The 15,696-nt window shown below is 51.1% G+C and overlaps 1 protein-coding gene across 1 annotated transcript in view; it reads left to right on the forward strand.

The window, feature by feature from the left end:
* The window catches only part of LOC139241434 (inter-alpha-trypsin inhibitor heavy chain H6-like), a 59,329-nt gene that overhangs the window by 20,321 nt on the left and 23,312 nt on the right, over positions 1-15,696 (forward strand). Inside the window, exons 6-10 of the mRNA XM_070869995.1 lie at positions 3,241-3,279; positions 4,105-4,161; positions 8,310-8,345; positions 12,162-12,212; positions 13,626-13,739. Of these exons, the coding sequence (XP_070726096.1) occupies positions 3,241-3,279; positions 4,105-4,161; positions 8,310-8,345; positions 12,162-12,212; positions 13,626-13,739 (297 nt within the window). The remainder of the gene's footprint in view (positions 1-3,240; positions 3,280-4,104; positions 4,162-8,309; positions 8,346-12,161; positions 12,213-13,625; positions 13,740-15,696) is intronic.

Consider the following 15,696-nt stretch of genomic DNA (forward strand, 5'->3'; position numbering starts at 1 on the left):
GGGCGAAGTAGCGGCGAGAGACTGTGGAGGGACGTGAGTTCGGGGCCCAGGAGAGGCGAGGGCCCAGGGGGCAGAACGGGGCCCAGCCCACACTGTGTGCGATATGTGGGCGCACTGGGTCCGTGCAGCAGAGCTGGTCCCCAGCCGTCCTGGTTAACCCTTGCCCCCGGACCCAGACCTCGCTCTGTCAAGCCCCGTGTGGTGGCTGGTGTACAACGGTCACCCCACGTTAAAAAAATCCACCCACAGGCATCTTCCACCCTTCAGGATGTAGTTCGGGATCCGGAGTATTAGGTCCTTCATTGAAACGCCTGTGAACTTTATGACGTGGAAGCAAGTCATCCTCGATTCGAGGGGCTGCCTCTGATGATGACTGAGCAAAGCTGTCTGGCTCATGTTGCTATGGTCCTCTATGGAATAGGAACATGAGGAGGCCATTCAGCCCCTTGAACCCCTTCCGTCATTCAATTCGATCGTGGCTGATCTGTATCTTAACTCAATCTACCTGCCTTGGTTCCGTAACCCTTCGTACCCTTTAACCCACAAAGCTCTGTCAATCTCAGTTTTGAACTATTTAATCGACTGAACGGCCGGGCTCCAATGTGAAGGTGACGTCCCTTTGTTCTGGACTGCCCCCCACCAGAGGGAACAGGTTCTCTCGAGCCACCCGATCGAATCCTTTAATCCTCTCAAACCCCTCGATCAGATCGTCGCTTAATCTTCTACACTCGAGGGAACACAGGCCCGGTCTGTGTCCCCTGGCCTCGGGATTTAACCCCGTCAGTCCCCGGTATCATTCTGCTGAATCTGCCCCGCCCCCCCTTCCGAGGCCGATATGTCCTCCCTGAGGGGCGGGGGGGCCCAGGACTGGACGCAGTGACTCCAGACGGGTTCTGACTAAAAATAAGAAGATCAGAACTAGAAGCAGGAGTAGGCCATTCGGCCCCTCGAGCCTGCTCCGCCATTTAATATGATCATGGCTGATCCGATCATGGACTCAGCTCCACTTCCCTGCCCGCCCCCTTATCCCCTTATCGGTTAAGAAACTGTCTATCTCTGTCTTAAATATATTCAATGTCCCGGCTTCCACAGCTCTCTGAGGCAGAGAATTCCACAGATTTACAACCCTCTGAGAGAAGAAATTCCTCCTCATCTCAGTTTTAAATGGGCGACCCCTTATTCTAAGACCATGCCCCCTAGTTCTAGTCTCCCCCATCAGTGGAAACATCCTCTCTGCATCCACCTTGTCAAGCCCCCTCATAATCTTATACGTTTCGATAAGATCACCTCTCATTCTTCTGAATTCCAATGAATAGAGGCCCAACCTCCTCAACCTTTCCTCATAAGTCAACCCCCTCATCTCTGGAATCAACCGAGTGAACCTTCTCTGAACTGCCTCCAAAGCAAGTATCTCCTTTCGTAAATATGGAAACCAAAACTGCACGCAGTATTCCAGGTGTGGCCTCACCAATACCCTGTATAACTGGAGCAAGACTTCCATGCTTTTATACTCCATCCCCATTTCAATAAAGGCCAAGATACCATTGGCCCTGCTGATCACTTGCTGTACCTGCATACTAACCTTTTGTGTTTCATGCACAAGTACCCCCAGGTCCCGCTGTACTGCAGCACTCTGCAATCTTTTTCCATTTAAATAATAACTTGCTCTTTGATTTTTTTTCTACCAAAGTACATGACCTCACACTTTCCAACATTATACTCCATCTGCCAAATTTTTGCCCACTCACTGAGCCTGTCTGTGTCCTTATGCAGATTTTTTGTGTCCTCCTCACACATTGCTTTTCCTCCCATCTTTGTATCATCAGCAAACTTGGCTACGTTACACTCAGTCCCTTCTTCCAAGTCGTTAATATAGATTGTAAATAGTTGCGGTCCCAGCACTGATCCCTGCGGCACCCCACTAGTTACCGTTTGCCAACCCAAGAATGAACCATTTATCCCGACTCTCTGTTCTCCGTTAGTTAGTCAATCCTCTATCCACGCTAATATATTACCCCAACCCCGTGAACTTTTATCTTGTGCAGTAACCTTTTATGTGGCACCTTGTCAAATGCCTTCTGGAAGTCCAAATACACCACATCCACTGGTATCCCCTTTATCCACCTTGTTTTATATAACTGAAAAATAACTTGTATTCCAGCCCCCTTGAAATTCGGGCTGTAATTATTTTTTGTCCCTGTCCACCAATTTTCCGTGTTTTCTGTTCTAGGACTCCAGAATATCTCCACTCCTACACAGTTACCAGCTTCTTGGCAAATACTCTGATCTATTTTGGGCCCAAAGTGGATGACATCACACTTCCCCACATTAAACTCCATCTGCCACAGACTTGCCCACTCACTTAATCTATCAATGCCCCTTTGCAAAGCTCTGCTCCAATCTGCGCTATTTACGATACCACCCAACTTAATGTCAGGAGGAAATTTAGCTATATGGATCCCTGTACTGCATCAGGAATGAGGGATGTGGGGAGATTAGAGGAGCTGGGGTTGTTCTCCTTGGAGTCAGGAAGGTTAAGGGGGAGATTGGCCAGAATGGTCCCGGGGAGGAGGGACTTCAGTGACGGGGAGAGACTGGAGAAGCTGAGATTGTTCTCCTTGGAGCAGAGAAGGTTGAGGGGAGATTTAATCGAGGTGTTCAAAATTGTGAGGGGTCAAGTGGATCGGGAGAAGCTGTTCCCTGGGGCAGGAGGGCGGGTAACCAGAGGGACACAGATTGACGATAATCGGCGATGGAACCAGAGGGGGAGATGGGGAGAATGTGTTTACGCAGCGAGTTGTTGTGATCGGGAATGCGCTGCCTGAAAGGGCGGTGGGAGCAGATTCAATAGTAACTTTCAAACTGGGAATTGGATAAATACTGGAAGGGGAAATGTGCTGGGCTGTGGGGAAAGGGCAGGGGGGAGTGTGGGACTGATTGGGTCGCTCTGTCACAGAGCCGGCACAACACGGGCTCGATGGGCCGAATGGATTGCTCCTGTGATGTATCATTCTATGAATTTAAGAACTGATTGCCTCCAATTCCAGGCACTCTCATTTTTGTCAAGTCTTTCCTGTGGAACCTTGTCGAAAGCCTTCTGGAAGTCCAAATAAATAACTTCCGTAGACATTCCCATAAAGCTCGACACAGAGAAAGAGGATATTCATTCTCCCTGATGTTTATCTTTCTAACTATTTCCTTATCTGAGCCTCAGCTGATTCATATTCTTTTTCCCAACAGATGTATATGTGCAAACAAAAGTGGATTCTGACCATTTCGGTGAGTCAGTGAGTCAGCTGAGTCAACGTAAGGAACGACACAAACTATAGCAACTGCCTCCCTGACAGCAACAGGCAAAGTCAGAGAATGTACAATAACTTGACGTTTCGGTGTCCTGTATCTAAACCGCTCCCTGGGAGTGTTTGATGGGACAGTGTAGAGGGAGCTTTACTCTGTATCTAACCCTGTGCTGTACGTTCCTTGGGAGTGTGTGATGGGACAGTGTAGAGGGAGCTTTACTCTGTATCTAACCCCGTGCTGTACCTGCCCTGGGAGTGTTTGATGGGACATTGTGGAGGGAGCTTTACTCTGTATCTAACTCCATGCTGTACCTGCCCTGGGAGTGTTTGATGGGACATTGTGGAGGGAGCTTTACTCTGTATCTAACTCCCATGCTGTACCTGCCCTGGGAGTATTTGATGGGACATCGTAGAGGGAGCTTTACTCTGTATCTAACCCCGTGCTGTACCTGCCCTGGGAGTGTTTGATGGGACATTGTGGAGGGAGCTTTACTCTGTATCTAACTCCATGCTGTACCTGCCCTGGGAGTGTTTGATGGGACATTGTGGAGGGAGCTTTACTCTGTATCTAACTCCCATGCTGTACCTGCCCTGGGAGTATTTGATGGGACATCGTAGAGGGAGCTTTACTCTGTATCCAACCCGTGCTGTAGCTGTCCTGGGAGTGTTTGATGGGACAGTTTTATGCCCCGAGTCTCTGGAGTGGGCTCCCAAAGCCACGTCCTTCTGACCCTAAGGCGAGCGCGAGAGTCACTGAGCCATGGCTGAGTCACAATTAATATCTCATTTGTTTTATCTTTTTTAGAAACTGAGATGGACTATGACCATAACTATGATGACTATGACGTTGAAGATGCCGCAGGTGACAACAGATTAATTGGATCATTTCTTTGCATGTGGGTGGCTATTGACCTTTCACCTCTGAGACCCAGATTTAAATCCAAGCCAGACTGGTAGGATGTAAGGTTAAGAACATAAGAAATAGGGACAGGAGTCGGCTATTCGGCCCCTCGAGCCTGCTGTTCAATGTGATCATGGCTGATCTTCGACCTCAACATCCTTCCTGCATCTACCCTGTCAAGTCCTGTAAGAATGTTGTATGTTTCTTTAACTATCCTAAGGCAGCATCATCATCATAGGCAGTCCCTCAGAATCGAGGAAGACTTGCTTCCATAGAAACATAGAAAATAGGTGCAGGAGTCGGCCATTGGCCCTTCGAGCCTGCACCGCCATTCAATATGATCATGGCTGATCATGCAACTTCAGTACCCCATTCCTGCTTTCTCTCCATACCCCTTGATCCCTTTAGCCGTAAGGGCCACATCTAACTCCCTTTTGAATATATCTAACGAACTGGCCTCAACAACTTTCTGTGGTAGAGAATTCCACAGGTTCACAATTCTCTGAGTGAAGAAGTTTCTCCTCATCTCGGTCCTAAATGGCTTACCCCTTATCCTTAGACTGTGAGCCCTGGTTCTGGACTTCCCCAACATCGGGAACATTCTTCCTGCATCTAACCTGTCCAATCACGTCAGAATTTTATATGTTTCTATGAGATCCCCTCTCCTTCTTCTAAGTTCCAGTGAATATAAGCCTAGTTGATCCTGTCTTTCTTCATATGTCAGTCCTGCCATCCCAGGAATCAGTCTGGTGAACCTTCGCTGCACTCCCTCAATAGCAAGAATGTCCTTCCTCAGATTAGGAGACCAAAACTGTACACAATACTCAAGGTGTGGCCTCACCAAGGCCCTGTACAACTGCAGTAAGACCTCCCTGCTCCTATACTCAAATCCCCTCACTATGAAGGCCAGCATGCCATTTGCTTTTCACTCTTAAAATGAGGCCTTAGGTGACTGAACAGTCCAATACGGGAACCACAGTCCCTGTCACAGGTGGGACAGACAGTGGTTGAGGGAAGGGGAGGGTGGGACTGGTTTGCCGCACGCTCCTTCCGCTGTCTGCGCTTGGTTTCTGCACGCTCTCGGCAACGAGACTCGAGGTGCTCAGCGCCCTCCCGGATGCACTTCCTCCTCTTAGGGCGAACTGGTCTTTGGCCAGGGACTCCCAGGTGTCAGTGGGGATGTTGCACTTTATCAGGGAGGCTTTGAGGGTGTCCTTGTAACGTTTCTGTTATGTATGCAATAGCTCGATAGACTGAATGCTGTAAACTAACACAGGTACAAACCTGGCTCTGCTTTATTAGGGCCCAAAGTGATTACATTACATGGTGGCTGGCCTTTTATACCTGGACCACACACACGTGCATACAGCCCAATGACCTCCAACAGTGGCGCCCCCTGGTGGCTAGTAACCCCAAGCATACATACATGACAATATCCCCCTTTGAGATATTAGTAACGGTCTTTTTACAAATTATGACGGTTCAGGGCTTTCCGCTCCCGAGTTAATCATCTCAGTTCAACTCCAGCCTTGGGTGAGTGTTCTGAGGCTGTTATGACTGGGGGCTGGGTCGCCGATCTGATGGGAGTGACAATGACCATGTCAGGGATTGAAAGTCCAGATTCATTGATGACTGTGGAGTCCTCTGATGACTGAAGGTAGGTTGGTTGGTCCCTGATTGTGTCTTCCTCAGACTGTTCCGGTCGATCCGTGTGCCACAGCTTTATCTGATCAACATGTTTCCTGCATGTCTGCCCATTCTTGAGCTTGACGATAAACACTCTGTTGCCCTCCTTGGCCGTAACAATACCGGTGATCCACTTGGGACCTTGACCATAATTTAGTACATACACAGGATCATTAACAGAAATGTCGCGTGACACAGTAGCGCGATCATGATACCACTGCTGACTTTGATGTCTGTATTCAACATGAACGTTCAAGTCAGGGCGGACAAGAGAGAGCCTGGTCTTGAGACCTTTCTTCATCAATAGTTCAGCAGGGGGGACCCCGGTAAGCGTGTGGGGTCTTGTCCTGTAATTAAGCAATATGCATGACAAGCGAGTCTGCAGTGAACCTTGAGTTACACGTTTCATACTCTGCTTGATGGTTTGGACAGCACGCTCTGCTTGATCATTAGATGTGGGTTTGAATGGTGCTGATCTCACATGTTTAATACCATTGAGTTTCACGAACTCTTGAAACTCCAAACTAGTGAAGCAAGGTCCGTTGTCGCTTACAACGATGTCGGGCAGACCATGAGTGGCAAACATGACACGAAGGCTCTCAATGGTAGCTGTGGATGTACTGGATGACATGATGATACACTCTATCCACTTGGAATATGCATCCACCACAACTAAAAACATCTTTCCCAGGAAGGGACCTGCAAAGTCGATGTGGATCCTGGACTATGGTTTGGACGGCCACAACCACAGACTCAGTGGCGATTCCGCTGGTGCTTTGCTGAGCTGCATGCAAGTGTTGCACTGATGCACACATGATTCCAGCTCAGAGTCAATTCCCGGCCACCATACATGAGACCTGGCAATGGCTTTCATCATGACAATACCGGGATGAGGGTCATGTACAAATTTCTCTCTGTCTTTCTTAGGCATAACAACATGATTACCCCACAGTAAACAATCGGACTGAATGGATAGTTCGTCTTTGCTTAGATATGGCAGACCAATCACCACGAAGGACACAACGTTTCACAACCAATAATATCGGGTCCTGGCTGCTCCAGGTCTTAACTTGTTGAACCATGACAGGGGTTCCTTCACTTTCAAAAGCATCCATGACTAACAGTAGTTCTGCCGGTTGTGGCATCTCCACCTCCGGTGTGGGCAACGGCAGACGGCTCAGTGCATCGGCACAATTCTCGGTGCCAGGTCTATGGCGAATGACATAACCATAGGCAGATAATGTCAGCGCCCATCTCTGGATGCGGGACGATGCATTGGTATTGATACCTTTGTTTTCCGAAAACAATGAAATGAGCGGCTTGTGATCTGTTTCCAGTTCAAACCGAAGACCAAACAGGTACTGATGCATCTTTTTAACCCCATACACACAGACTAGTGCCTCTTTCTCCACCATGCTGTAGGCTCTTTCCACCTTTGACAAACCTTTGACAAGAAGCATACGCAACAGGCTGTAGTTTACCCGACTCATTAGCTGGTTGGAGCACGCAACCAACTCCATATGATGAAGCATCACAGGCCAATACTAGACGCTTACACGGATCATAATGTACCAGCAGCTTGTTAGAGCAAAGCAGATTAGTAGCTTTCTCAAAAGCTCTATCTTGAGACGCACTCCAAACCCAGTTGTCGCTTTTTCTTGGCAGCATGTGCAGTGGCTCTACTGAAGTGCTCAATCTAGGTAGGAAATGACCGAAGGAGATGAGTGGACCAAGGAACGAACGCAGCTCCATCACATTCTGAGGCTTGGGTGCATTTTTGATGGCCTTGGTTTTCGCGTCCATAGGCCTAATGCAGCAATTTTCCTCCCCAGGAATTCGATCTCTGGTGCCATGAAGATGCACTTCGAGCGTTCCAGTCTGAGTCCCACTTTGTCCAGACGATGTAGAACCTCTTCCAGGTTGTTCAGATGTTCCTCGGAGTCACGACCGGTGATCAGGATGTCATCTTGGAACACGACGATTCTAGGGAACATAGACAGAATAAGGGGCCGCCCATTTAAAACTGAGATGAGGAGGAATTTCTTCTCTCAGGGGGTTGTAAATCTGTGGAATTCTCTGCCTCAGAGAGCTGTGGAAGCCGGGACATTGAATATATTTAAGACAGAGATCGACAGACTTTTGAGCGATAAGGGAGTGAAGGGTTACGGGGAGTGGGCAGGGAAGTGGAGCTGAGTCCATGATCGGATCAGCCATGATCTTATTGAATGGCGGAGCAGGCTCGAGGGGCCGAATGGCCGACTCCTGCTCCTATTTCTGATGTTCAAGGGAAAAGAGATCCACCCTCGTCATCCTTTCCTGATAGGTATACCCTCGCATTTCTGGTACTCTTTTTTGCACCTTCTCTCGAGCCCCTACCTTCTTTTTATATCTATCTAACTAATTAATATCTTGTTTTATTTTAGATATGTTATTACATGGAGTTCTTTACGATTTTACTGGTAAGAAAATATATATTTTTATTATTATGGATGTGTTTGTGTTAAACGCAGTAAGGTTGGAGAATTAAACTTTCCCCTGTGCGATCTGGGTGTGCGATGAGTATGGTCAGGAGGTTATGGGTTCGAGCTCCCACTCCAGCGACTCGAGCCCCACAATCCAGGTCCCACACTCCTCCCAGTGCCAGTACTGAGGGGGCGCTGCACTGTCGGAGGGGCAGTACTGAGGTGCACCATACTGTCGGAGGAGCAGTACTGAGGGAGCGCTGCACTGTCAGAGGGGCGGTACTGAGGGAGTGCCGTACTGTCGGAGGGGCGGTACTGAGGGAGCACCGCACTGTCGGAGGAGCAGTACTGAGGGAGCGCCGCACTGTCGGAGGAGCAGTACTGAGGGAGCGCCGCACTGTCGGAGGAGCAGTACTGAGGGAGCGCCGCACTGTCGGAGGAGCAGTACTGAGGGAGCGCCGCACTGTCAGAGGGGCGGTACTGAGGGAGTGCCGTACTGTCGGAGGGGCGGTACTGAGGGAGCACCGCACTGTCGGAGGGGTAGTACTGAGGGAGCGCCGCACTGTCGGAGGAGCAGTACTGAAAGAGCGCCGTACTGTCGGAGGGGCAGTACTGAGGGAGTGCCGTACTGTCGGAGGGGCGGTACTGAGGGAGCGCCGCACTGTCAGAGGGGCGGTACTGAGGGAGCACCGCACTGTCGGAGGGGCGGTACTGAGGGAGTGCCGCACTGTCAGAGGGGCAGTACTGAAGGAGCGCCGCACTGTCAGAGGGGCGAAACTGAGGGAGCGCCACACTGTCGGAGGGACAATACTGAGGGAGCGCCGCACTGTGGGAGGGGCGGTACTGAGGGAGCGCCGCACTGTCGGAGGGGCGGTACTGAGGGAGCACCGCACTGTCGGAGGGGCGGTACTGAGGGAGCGCCGCACTGTCGGAGGGGCGGTACTGAGGGAGCACCGCACTGTGGGAGGGGCAGTACTGAAGGAGCGCCGCACTGTAGGATGGGCAGTACTGAGGGAGCACCGCACTGTGGGAGGGGCAGTACTGAAGGAGCGCCGCACTGTGGGAGGGGCAGTACTGAGGGAGCGCCGCACTGTCGGAGGGGCACTGGCCTGGATTATGGGTTTGAGTCCCTGGGTGGGGGCTCGGACTTATGAGCCTTTGACTCAGAGGCATGCGTGAGACCACTGAGCCACAGCAGATTTGCAATTCACATCTTAATTTGTTTCATCTTTTTTCGAGGCTGAAACGGACGGTGTCATTGATGTTGGTGAGAGCAGACCCGTGGGATAATTTCTTTGCGTTTGGGTGACACAGGAAATTGGCCTATTGACCTTTCCCCTCTGTGACCCGCATTTGAATCCAAGCCAGACTGCCGGGATGTAAGGTTAAGAACATAAGAATTAGGAGCAGGAGTCGGCCATTCGGCCCCTCAAGCCTGCTCCACCATTCAATAAGATTTTGGCTGATCTTCTATCTCAATGACTGAACCTCCACAGCTCTCTGGGCAGAGAATTCCAGAGTTTCACAACCCTCTGAGTGAAGAAGTTTCTCCTCATCTCAGTCCTAAATGGCCTACCCCTTATCCTGAAACATAGACAATAGGAGCAGGAGTCGGCCATTCGGCCCCTCGAGCCTGCACCATTCAATATGACCATGGCTGATCCTCTATCTCAACACCATATTCCCGCTTTCTCCCCATACCCCTTGATGCCTTTTGTGTCTAGAAACCGATCTATCTCCCTCTTAAATATATTCAGTGACTTGGCCTCCAAAGCCTTCTGTGGGAGAGAATTCCACAGGTTCACCACCCTCGGAGTGAAAACATTTCTCCTCATCTCGCTCTTAAATTTCCTACCCCGTATCCTGAAACTGTGTCCCCTTGTTCTAGACTTCACAGCCCCGGGGAAACATCCTCCCCACATCCAGTCTGTCCAACCCCGTCAGAATTTTATACCTTTCAATGAGATCCCCTCTCATTCTTCTCAACTCCAGTGAATACAGGCCCAGTCGACCCAATCTCTCCTCATACGACAGTCCTGCCCTCCCAGGAATCAGTCTGGTGAACCTTCGCTGCACTCCCTCTACGGCAAGTATATCCTTCCTTTGGTAAGGAGACCCAAACTGTGCACAATACTCCAGGTGTGGTCTCACCAAGGCCCTGTATAACTGGAGTAAGATGTCTTTACCCTTATACACAAATCCTTTTCTGACCTGTCCTGAGTGCAAAGGATGAGGTGGAATCTCTTGCGAACCACACCATGATCCGAGTGAGCTGAGGTCTCCCACAAAAACTAGCCAATTTTCTATCAAATTCTCACAACCCAGTCACCTGAGACCATCGGGAGAGGGTTTGAGTTGAAACTGAGGCAATGAGGTGGTCTCACCTAGTGGTTGACGCACAGTGTTCGGGCAGTGAAGAGGGAGCTTTACTCTGTATCTAACCCCGTGCTGTACCTGCTCTGGGAGTGTTTGATGGGGCAGTGAAGAGGGAGCTTTACTCTGTATCTAACCCCGTGCTGTACCTGCCCCGGGATTGTTTGATGGGACAGTGTAGAGGGAGCTTTACTCTGTATCTAACCCGTGCTGTACCTGGCCTGGGAGTGTTTGATGTGACAGTGTAGAGGGAGCTTTACTCTGTATCTAACCCCGTGCTGTACCTGCCCTGGGAGTGTTTGAGGGGGACAGTGTAGAGGGGGCTTTACTCTGTATCTAACCCATGCTGTACCTGGCCTGGGAGTGTTTGATGTGACAGTGTAGAGGGAGCTTTACTCTGTATCTAACCCGTGCTGTACCTGCCTTGGGAGTGTTTGAGGGGGACAGTGTAGAGGGGGCTTTATTCTGTATCTAACCCATGCTGTACCTGGCCTGGGAGTGTTTGATGGGACAGTGTAGAGGGAGGTTTACTCTGTATCTAACCCCGTGCTGTACCTGCCCTGGGAGTGTTTCATGGGACAGTGTAGAGGGAGCTTTACTCTGTATCTAACCCCCTGTACCTACCCTGGGAGTGTTTGATGGTACAGTGTAGAGGGAGCTTTACTCTGTATCTAACCCGTGCTGTACCTGGCCTGGGAGTGTTTCATGGGACAGTATAGAGGGAGCTTTACTCTGTATCTAACCCCGTCCTGTACCTGCCCTGGGAGTGTTTGATGGGACAGTGTAGTGGGAGCTTTACTCTGTATCTAACCCCGTGCTGTACCTGCCCTGGGAATGTTTGATGGGACAGTGTAGAGGGAGCTTTACTCTGTATCTAACCCCCTGTACCTGCCCTGGGAGTGTTTGATGGGACAGTGTAGAGGGAGCTTTACTCTGTACCTAACCCCGTGCTGTACCTGCCCGGGGAGTGTTTGATGGGGACAGTGTAGAGGGAGCTTTACTCTGTATCTAACCCCATGCTGTACCTGTCCTGAGAGTGTTTGATGGGGACAGTGTAGAGGGAGCTTTACTCTGTATCTAACCCGTGCTGTACCTGCCCTTGGAGTGTGTGATGGGACAGTGTAGCGGGAGCTTTACTCTGTATCTAACCCCATGCTGTACATGCCCTGGGAGTGTTTGATGTGACAGTGTAGAGGGAGCTTTACTCTGTATCTAACACGTGCTGTACCTGCCCTGGGATTGTTTGATGGGACAGTGTAGAGGGAGCTTTACTCTGTATCTAACCCCGTGCTGTACCTGCCCTGGGAGTGTTTGATGGGACAGTGTAGCGGGAGCTTTACTCTGTATCTCACCCGTGCTGCACCTGCCCTTGGAAGGACAGTCAGGCAGTCTTTTGTGTTGTACTGCTCAAAGCAAAATGAATAATTCTTCCCAATTTAGATGGCCTCGTGGACCCGAGGATGCCGGGACCAGGCCCGTACTTATACTCTGGTAAGTGTCCTCTGGTGACGTTCGTCCCAGTGAGAGAGGAGGGGAGGTGGGGTGGCGGGGGAGGGGGGGGTGAAATCAAGGAGAGAAACCAGAACATTCCATCAAGTTACTGCTGCGTGAGGCCTGATTTTAACTACAGGCCACCCCCCTCCTCCGGTCCATCACCCATATTTCTGCACCCTCTTGACTCCAATATTTCTGTAAGTAACAAAGAAAAAGTCTTGCATTTTCATAGCGCTTGTTACAACCACCGGACTCCTCAAAGCACGTTACGGCCAATGAAGGACTTTGTTTGGAGTGCGCTCACTGTTGTAATGTGGGAAACGCCAATTTGCGCACAGCAAGCTCCCACACACAGCGATGTGATAATGACCCAGATCCTCTGTTTTTTGTGACGTTGATTGAGGGATAAATATTGGTCCCCAGACATCGCGGAGAACTCTCCTGCTTTTCTTCGCGATCTTTTACACCCCTCCGACAATGCAGCGCTCCCTAGTACTGCCCCTCCGACAGTGCGGCGCTCCCTCAGTACTGCCCCTCCGACAGTGCGGCGCTCCCTCAGTACTGCCCCTCCGACAGTGCGGTGCTCCCTCAGTACTGCCCCTCCGACAGTGCGGCGCTACCTCAGTACTGCCCCTCCGACAGTGCGGGGCTCCCTCAGTACTGCCCCTCCGACAGTGCGGCGCTCCCTCAGTACTGCCCCTCCGACAGTGCGGCGCTCCCTCAGTACTGCCCCTCCGACAGTGCGGGGCTCCCTCAGTACTGCCCCTCCGACAATGCGGCGCTCCCTCAGTACCGCCCCTCCAACAGTGCGGCGCTCCCTCAATACCGCCCCTCCGACAGTGCGGCGCTCCCTCAGTACTGCCCCTCCAACAGTGCAGCACTCGCTCAGTACAGCCCCTCCGACAGTGCGGCGTTCCCTCAGTACTGACCCTCCGACAGTGCGGTGCTCCCTCAGTACTGACCCTCCGACAGTGCGGCGTTCCCTCAGTACTGACCCTCCGACAGTGCGGTGCTCCCTCAGTACTGACCCTCCGACAGTGCGGCGTTCCCTCAGTACTGACCCTCCGACAGTGCGGTGCTCCCTCAGTACTGCCCCTCCGACAGTGCGGCGTTCCCTCAGTACCGCCCCTCCGACAGTGCGGGGCTCCCTCAGTACTGCCCCTCCGACAGTGCGGCACTCCCTCAGTACTGCCCCTCCGACAGTGCGGTGCTCCCTCAGTACCGCCGCTCCGACAGTGCGGCGTTCCCTCAGTACTGACCCTCCGACAGTGCGGGGCTCCCTCGGGCTTCGAGCGGTTACGCCTCCCGCTGGAGACTGCTGGCAGCGGGCTCTTCACGGCCTGCCCGTGGCGTGTGGCACCGTGCGCTGAGTTTCCTCAGGGTTTCACTCCCTCTTTCTCTCCCGGGCAGTGGACGGAGATCCTCACTTTGTGGTCAAGGTGCCGAATTCCAACGACAGCATTTGCTTCACCATTGATGGCCATGCGGAGGACACGCTGCGGCTGGTGGAGGACCCTCTCTCAGGTACAGGGCCCACTCACCTGTGGGGGTTTGTGAGTGGATGGGAGAGGTGTGTGTGTGTGTGAGAGTGTGTGTCAGCGAGTGAGTGTGAGTGTGTGTGTGTGTGAGTGTGAGTGTGTGTGTGAGAGTGAGTGAGTGTGTGTGTGTGTGTGTGAGAATATGTGTGTGTGTGTGAGCGAGTGAGTGTGAGTGTGTGTGTGTGTTTTTGTGTGTGAGTGTGTGAGTGTGTGTGTGTGAGTGAGTGTGTGTGTGTGAGTGAGTATGAGTGTGTGTGTGTGAGTGTTTTTGTGTGTGAGTGTGTGAGTGAGTGTGTGAGTGAGTGAGTGAGTGTGTGTGAGTGAGTTTGTGTGCGTGTGTGAGTGAGTGTGAGTGAGTGTGAGCGTGTGTGTGAGTGTGAATGTGTGTGTATGTGCTTGTGTGAGTGTATGTGAGTGTGAGTGTGTGTGTGAGTGTGTGTGTGAGTGTGTGTGTGTGTGTGAGTGTATGTGAGTGTGAGTGTGAGTGTGTGTGTGAGTGTGTGTGAGTGTGAGTGTGTGTGTGAGTGTGTGTGTGTGTGTATGTGTGAAAGGATATACTTGCTTTGGAGGCAGTTCAGAGAAGGTTCACTCGGTTGATTCCGGGGATGAGGGGGTTGTCTTATGAGGAAAGGTTGAGAAGGTTGGGCCTCAACTCATTGGAATTCAGAAGAATGAGAGGTGATCTTATCGAAACGTATAAGATTATGAGGGGGCTCGACAAGGTGGATGCAGAGAGGATGTTTCCACTGATGGGGGGAGACTAGAACTAGGGGGCATGGTCTTAGAATAAGGGGCCGCCCATTTAAAACTGAGATGAGGAGGAATTTCTTCTCTCAGAGGGTTGTAAATCTGTGGAATTCGCTGCCTCAGAGAGCTGTGGAAGCCGGGACATTGAATATATTTAAGACAGAGATAGACAGTTTCTTAACCGATAAGGGGATAAGGGGGCGGGCAGGGAAGTGGAGCTGAGTCCATGATCGGATCAGCCATGGTCGTATTAAATGGCGGAGCAGGCTCGAGGGGCCGAATGGCCGACTCCTGCTCCTATTTCTGATGTGTCATGTGAGGTTATCCACTTTGGTGGTAAAAACAGAGAGACAGACTATTATCTGAATGGTGACAGATTAGGAAAAGGGGAGGTGCAAAGAGACCTGGGTGTCATGGTACATCAGTCATTGAAGGTTGGCATGCAGGTGCAGCAGGCGGTTAAGAAAGCAAATGGCATGTTGGCCTTCATAGCAAGGGGATTTGAGTACAGGGGCAGGGAGGTGTTGCTACAGTTGTACAGGGCATTGGTGAGGCCACACCTGGAGTATTGTGTACAGTTTTGGTCTCCTAACCTGAGGAAGGACATTCTTGCTATTGAGGGAGTGCAGCGAAGGTTCACCAGACTGATTCCCGGGATGGCGGGACTGACCTATCAAGAAAGACTGGATCAACTGGGCTTGTATTCACTGGAGTTCAGAAGAATGAGAGGGGACCTCATAGAAACATATAAAATTCTGACGGGGTTAGACAGGTTAGATGCAGGAAGAATGTTCCCAATGTTGGGGAAGTCCAGAACCAGGGGTCACAGTCTAAGGATAAGGGGTAAGCCATTTAGGACCGAGATGCGGAGGAACTTCTTCACCCAGAGAGTGGTGAACCTGTGGAATTCTCTACCACAGAAAGTTGTTGAGGCCAATTCACTAAATACATTCAAAAAGGAGTTAGATGAGTCCTTACTGCTAGGGGGATCAAGGGGTATGGCGAGAAAGCAGGAATGGGGTACTGAAGTTGAATGTTCAGCCATGAACTCATTGAATGGCGGTGCAGGCTAGAAGGGCCGAATGGCCTACTCCTGCACCTATTTTCTATGTTTCTATGCTGTTTGTAGCCACCAGATGGTGTCATTGCCGGAGGCCACTGAGCAGCATGCACGTGGTGCTGCTCTGGTATAAAAG

The sequence above is a fragment of the Pristiophorus japonicus genome, unplaced genomic scaffold (genome assembly GCF_044704955.1).
Source record: "Pristiophorus japonicus isolate sPriJap1 unplaced genomic scaffold, sPriJap1.hap1 HAP1_SCAFFOLD_1072, whole genome shotgun sequence".
NCBI lineage: Eukaryota > Metazoa > Chordata > Chondrichthyes > Pristiophoridae > Pristiophorus > Pristiophorus japonicus.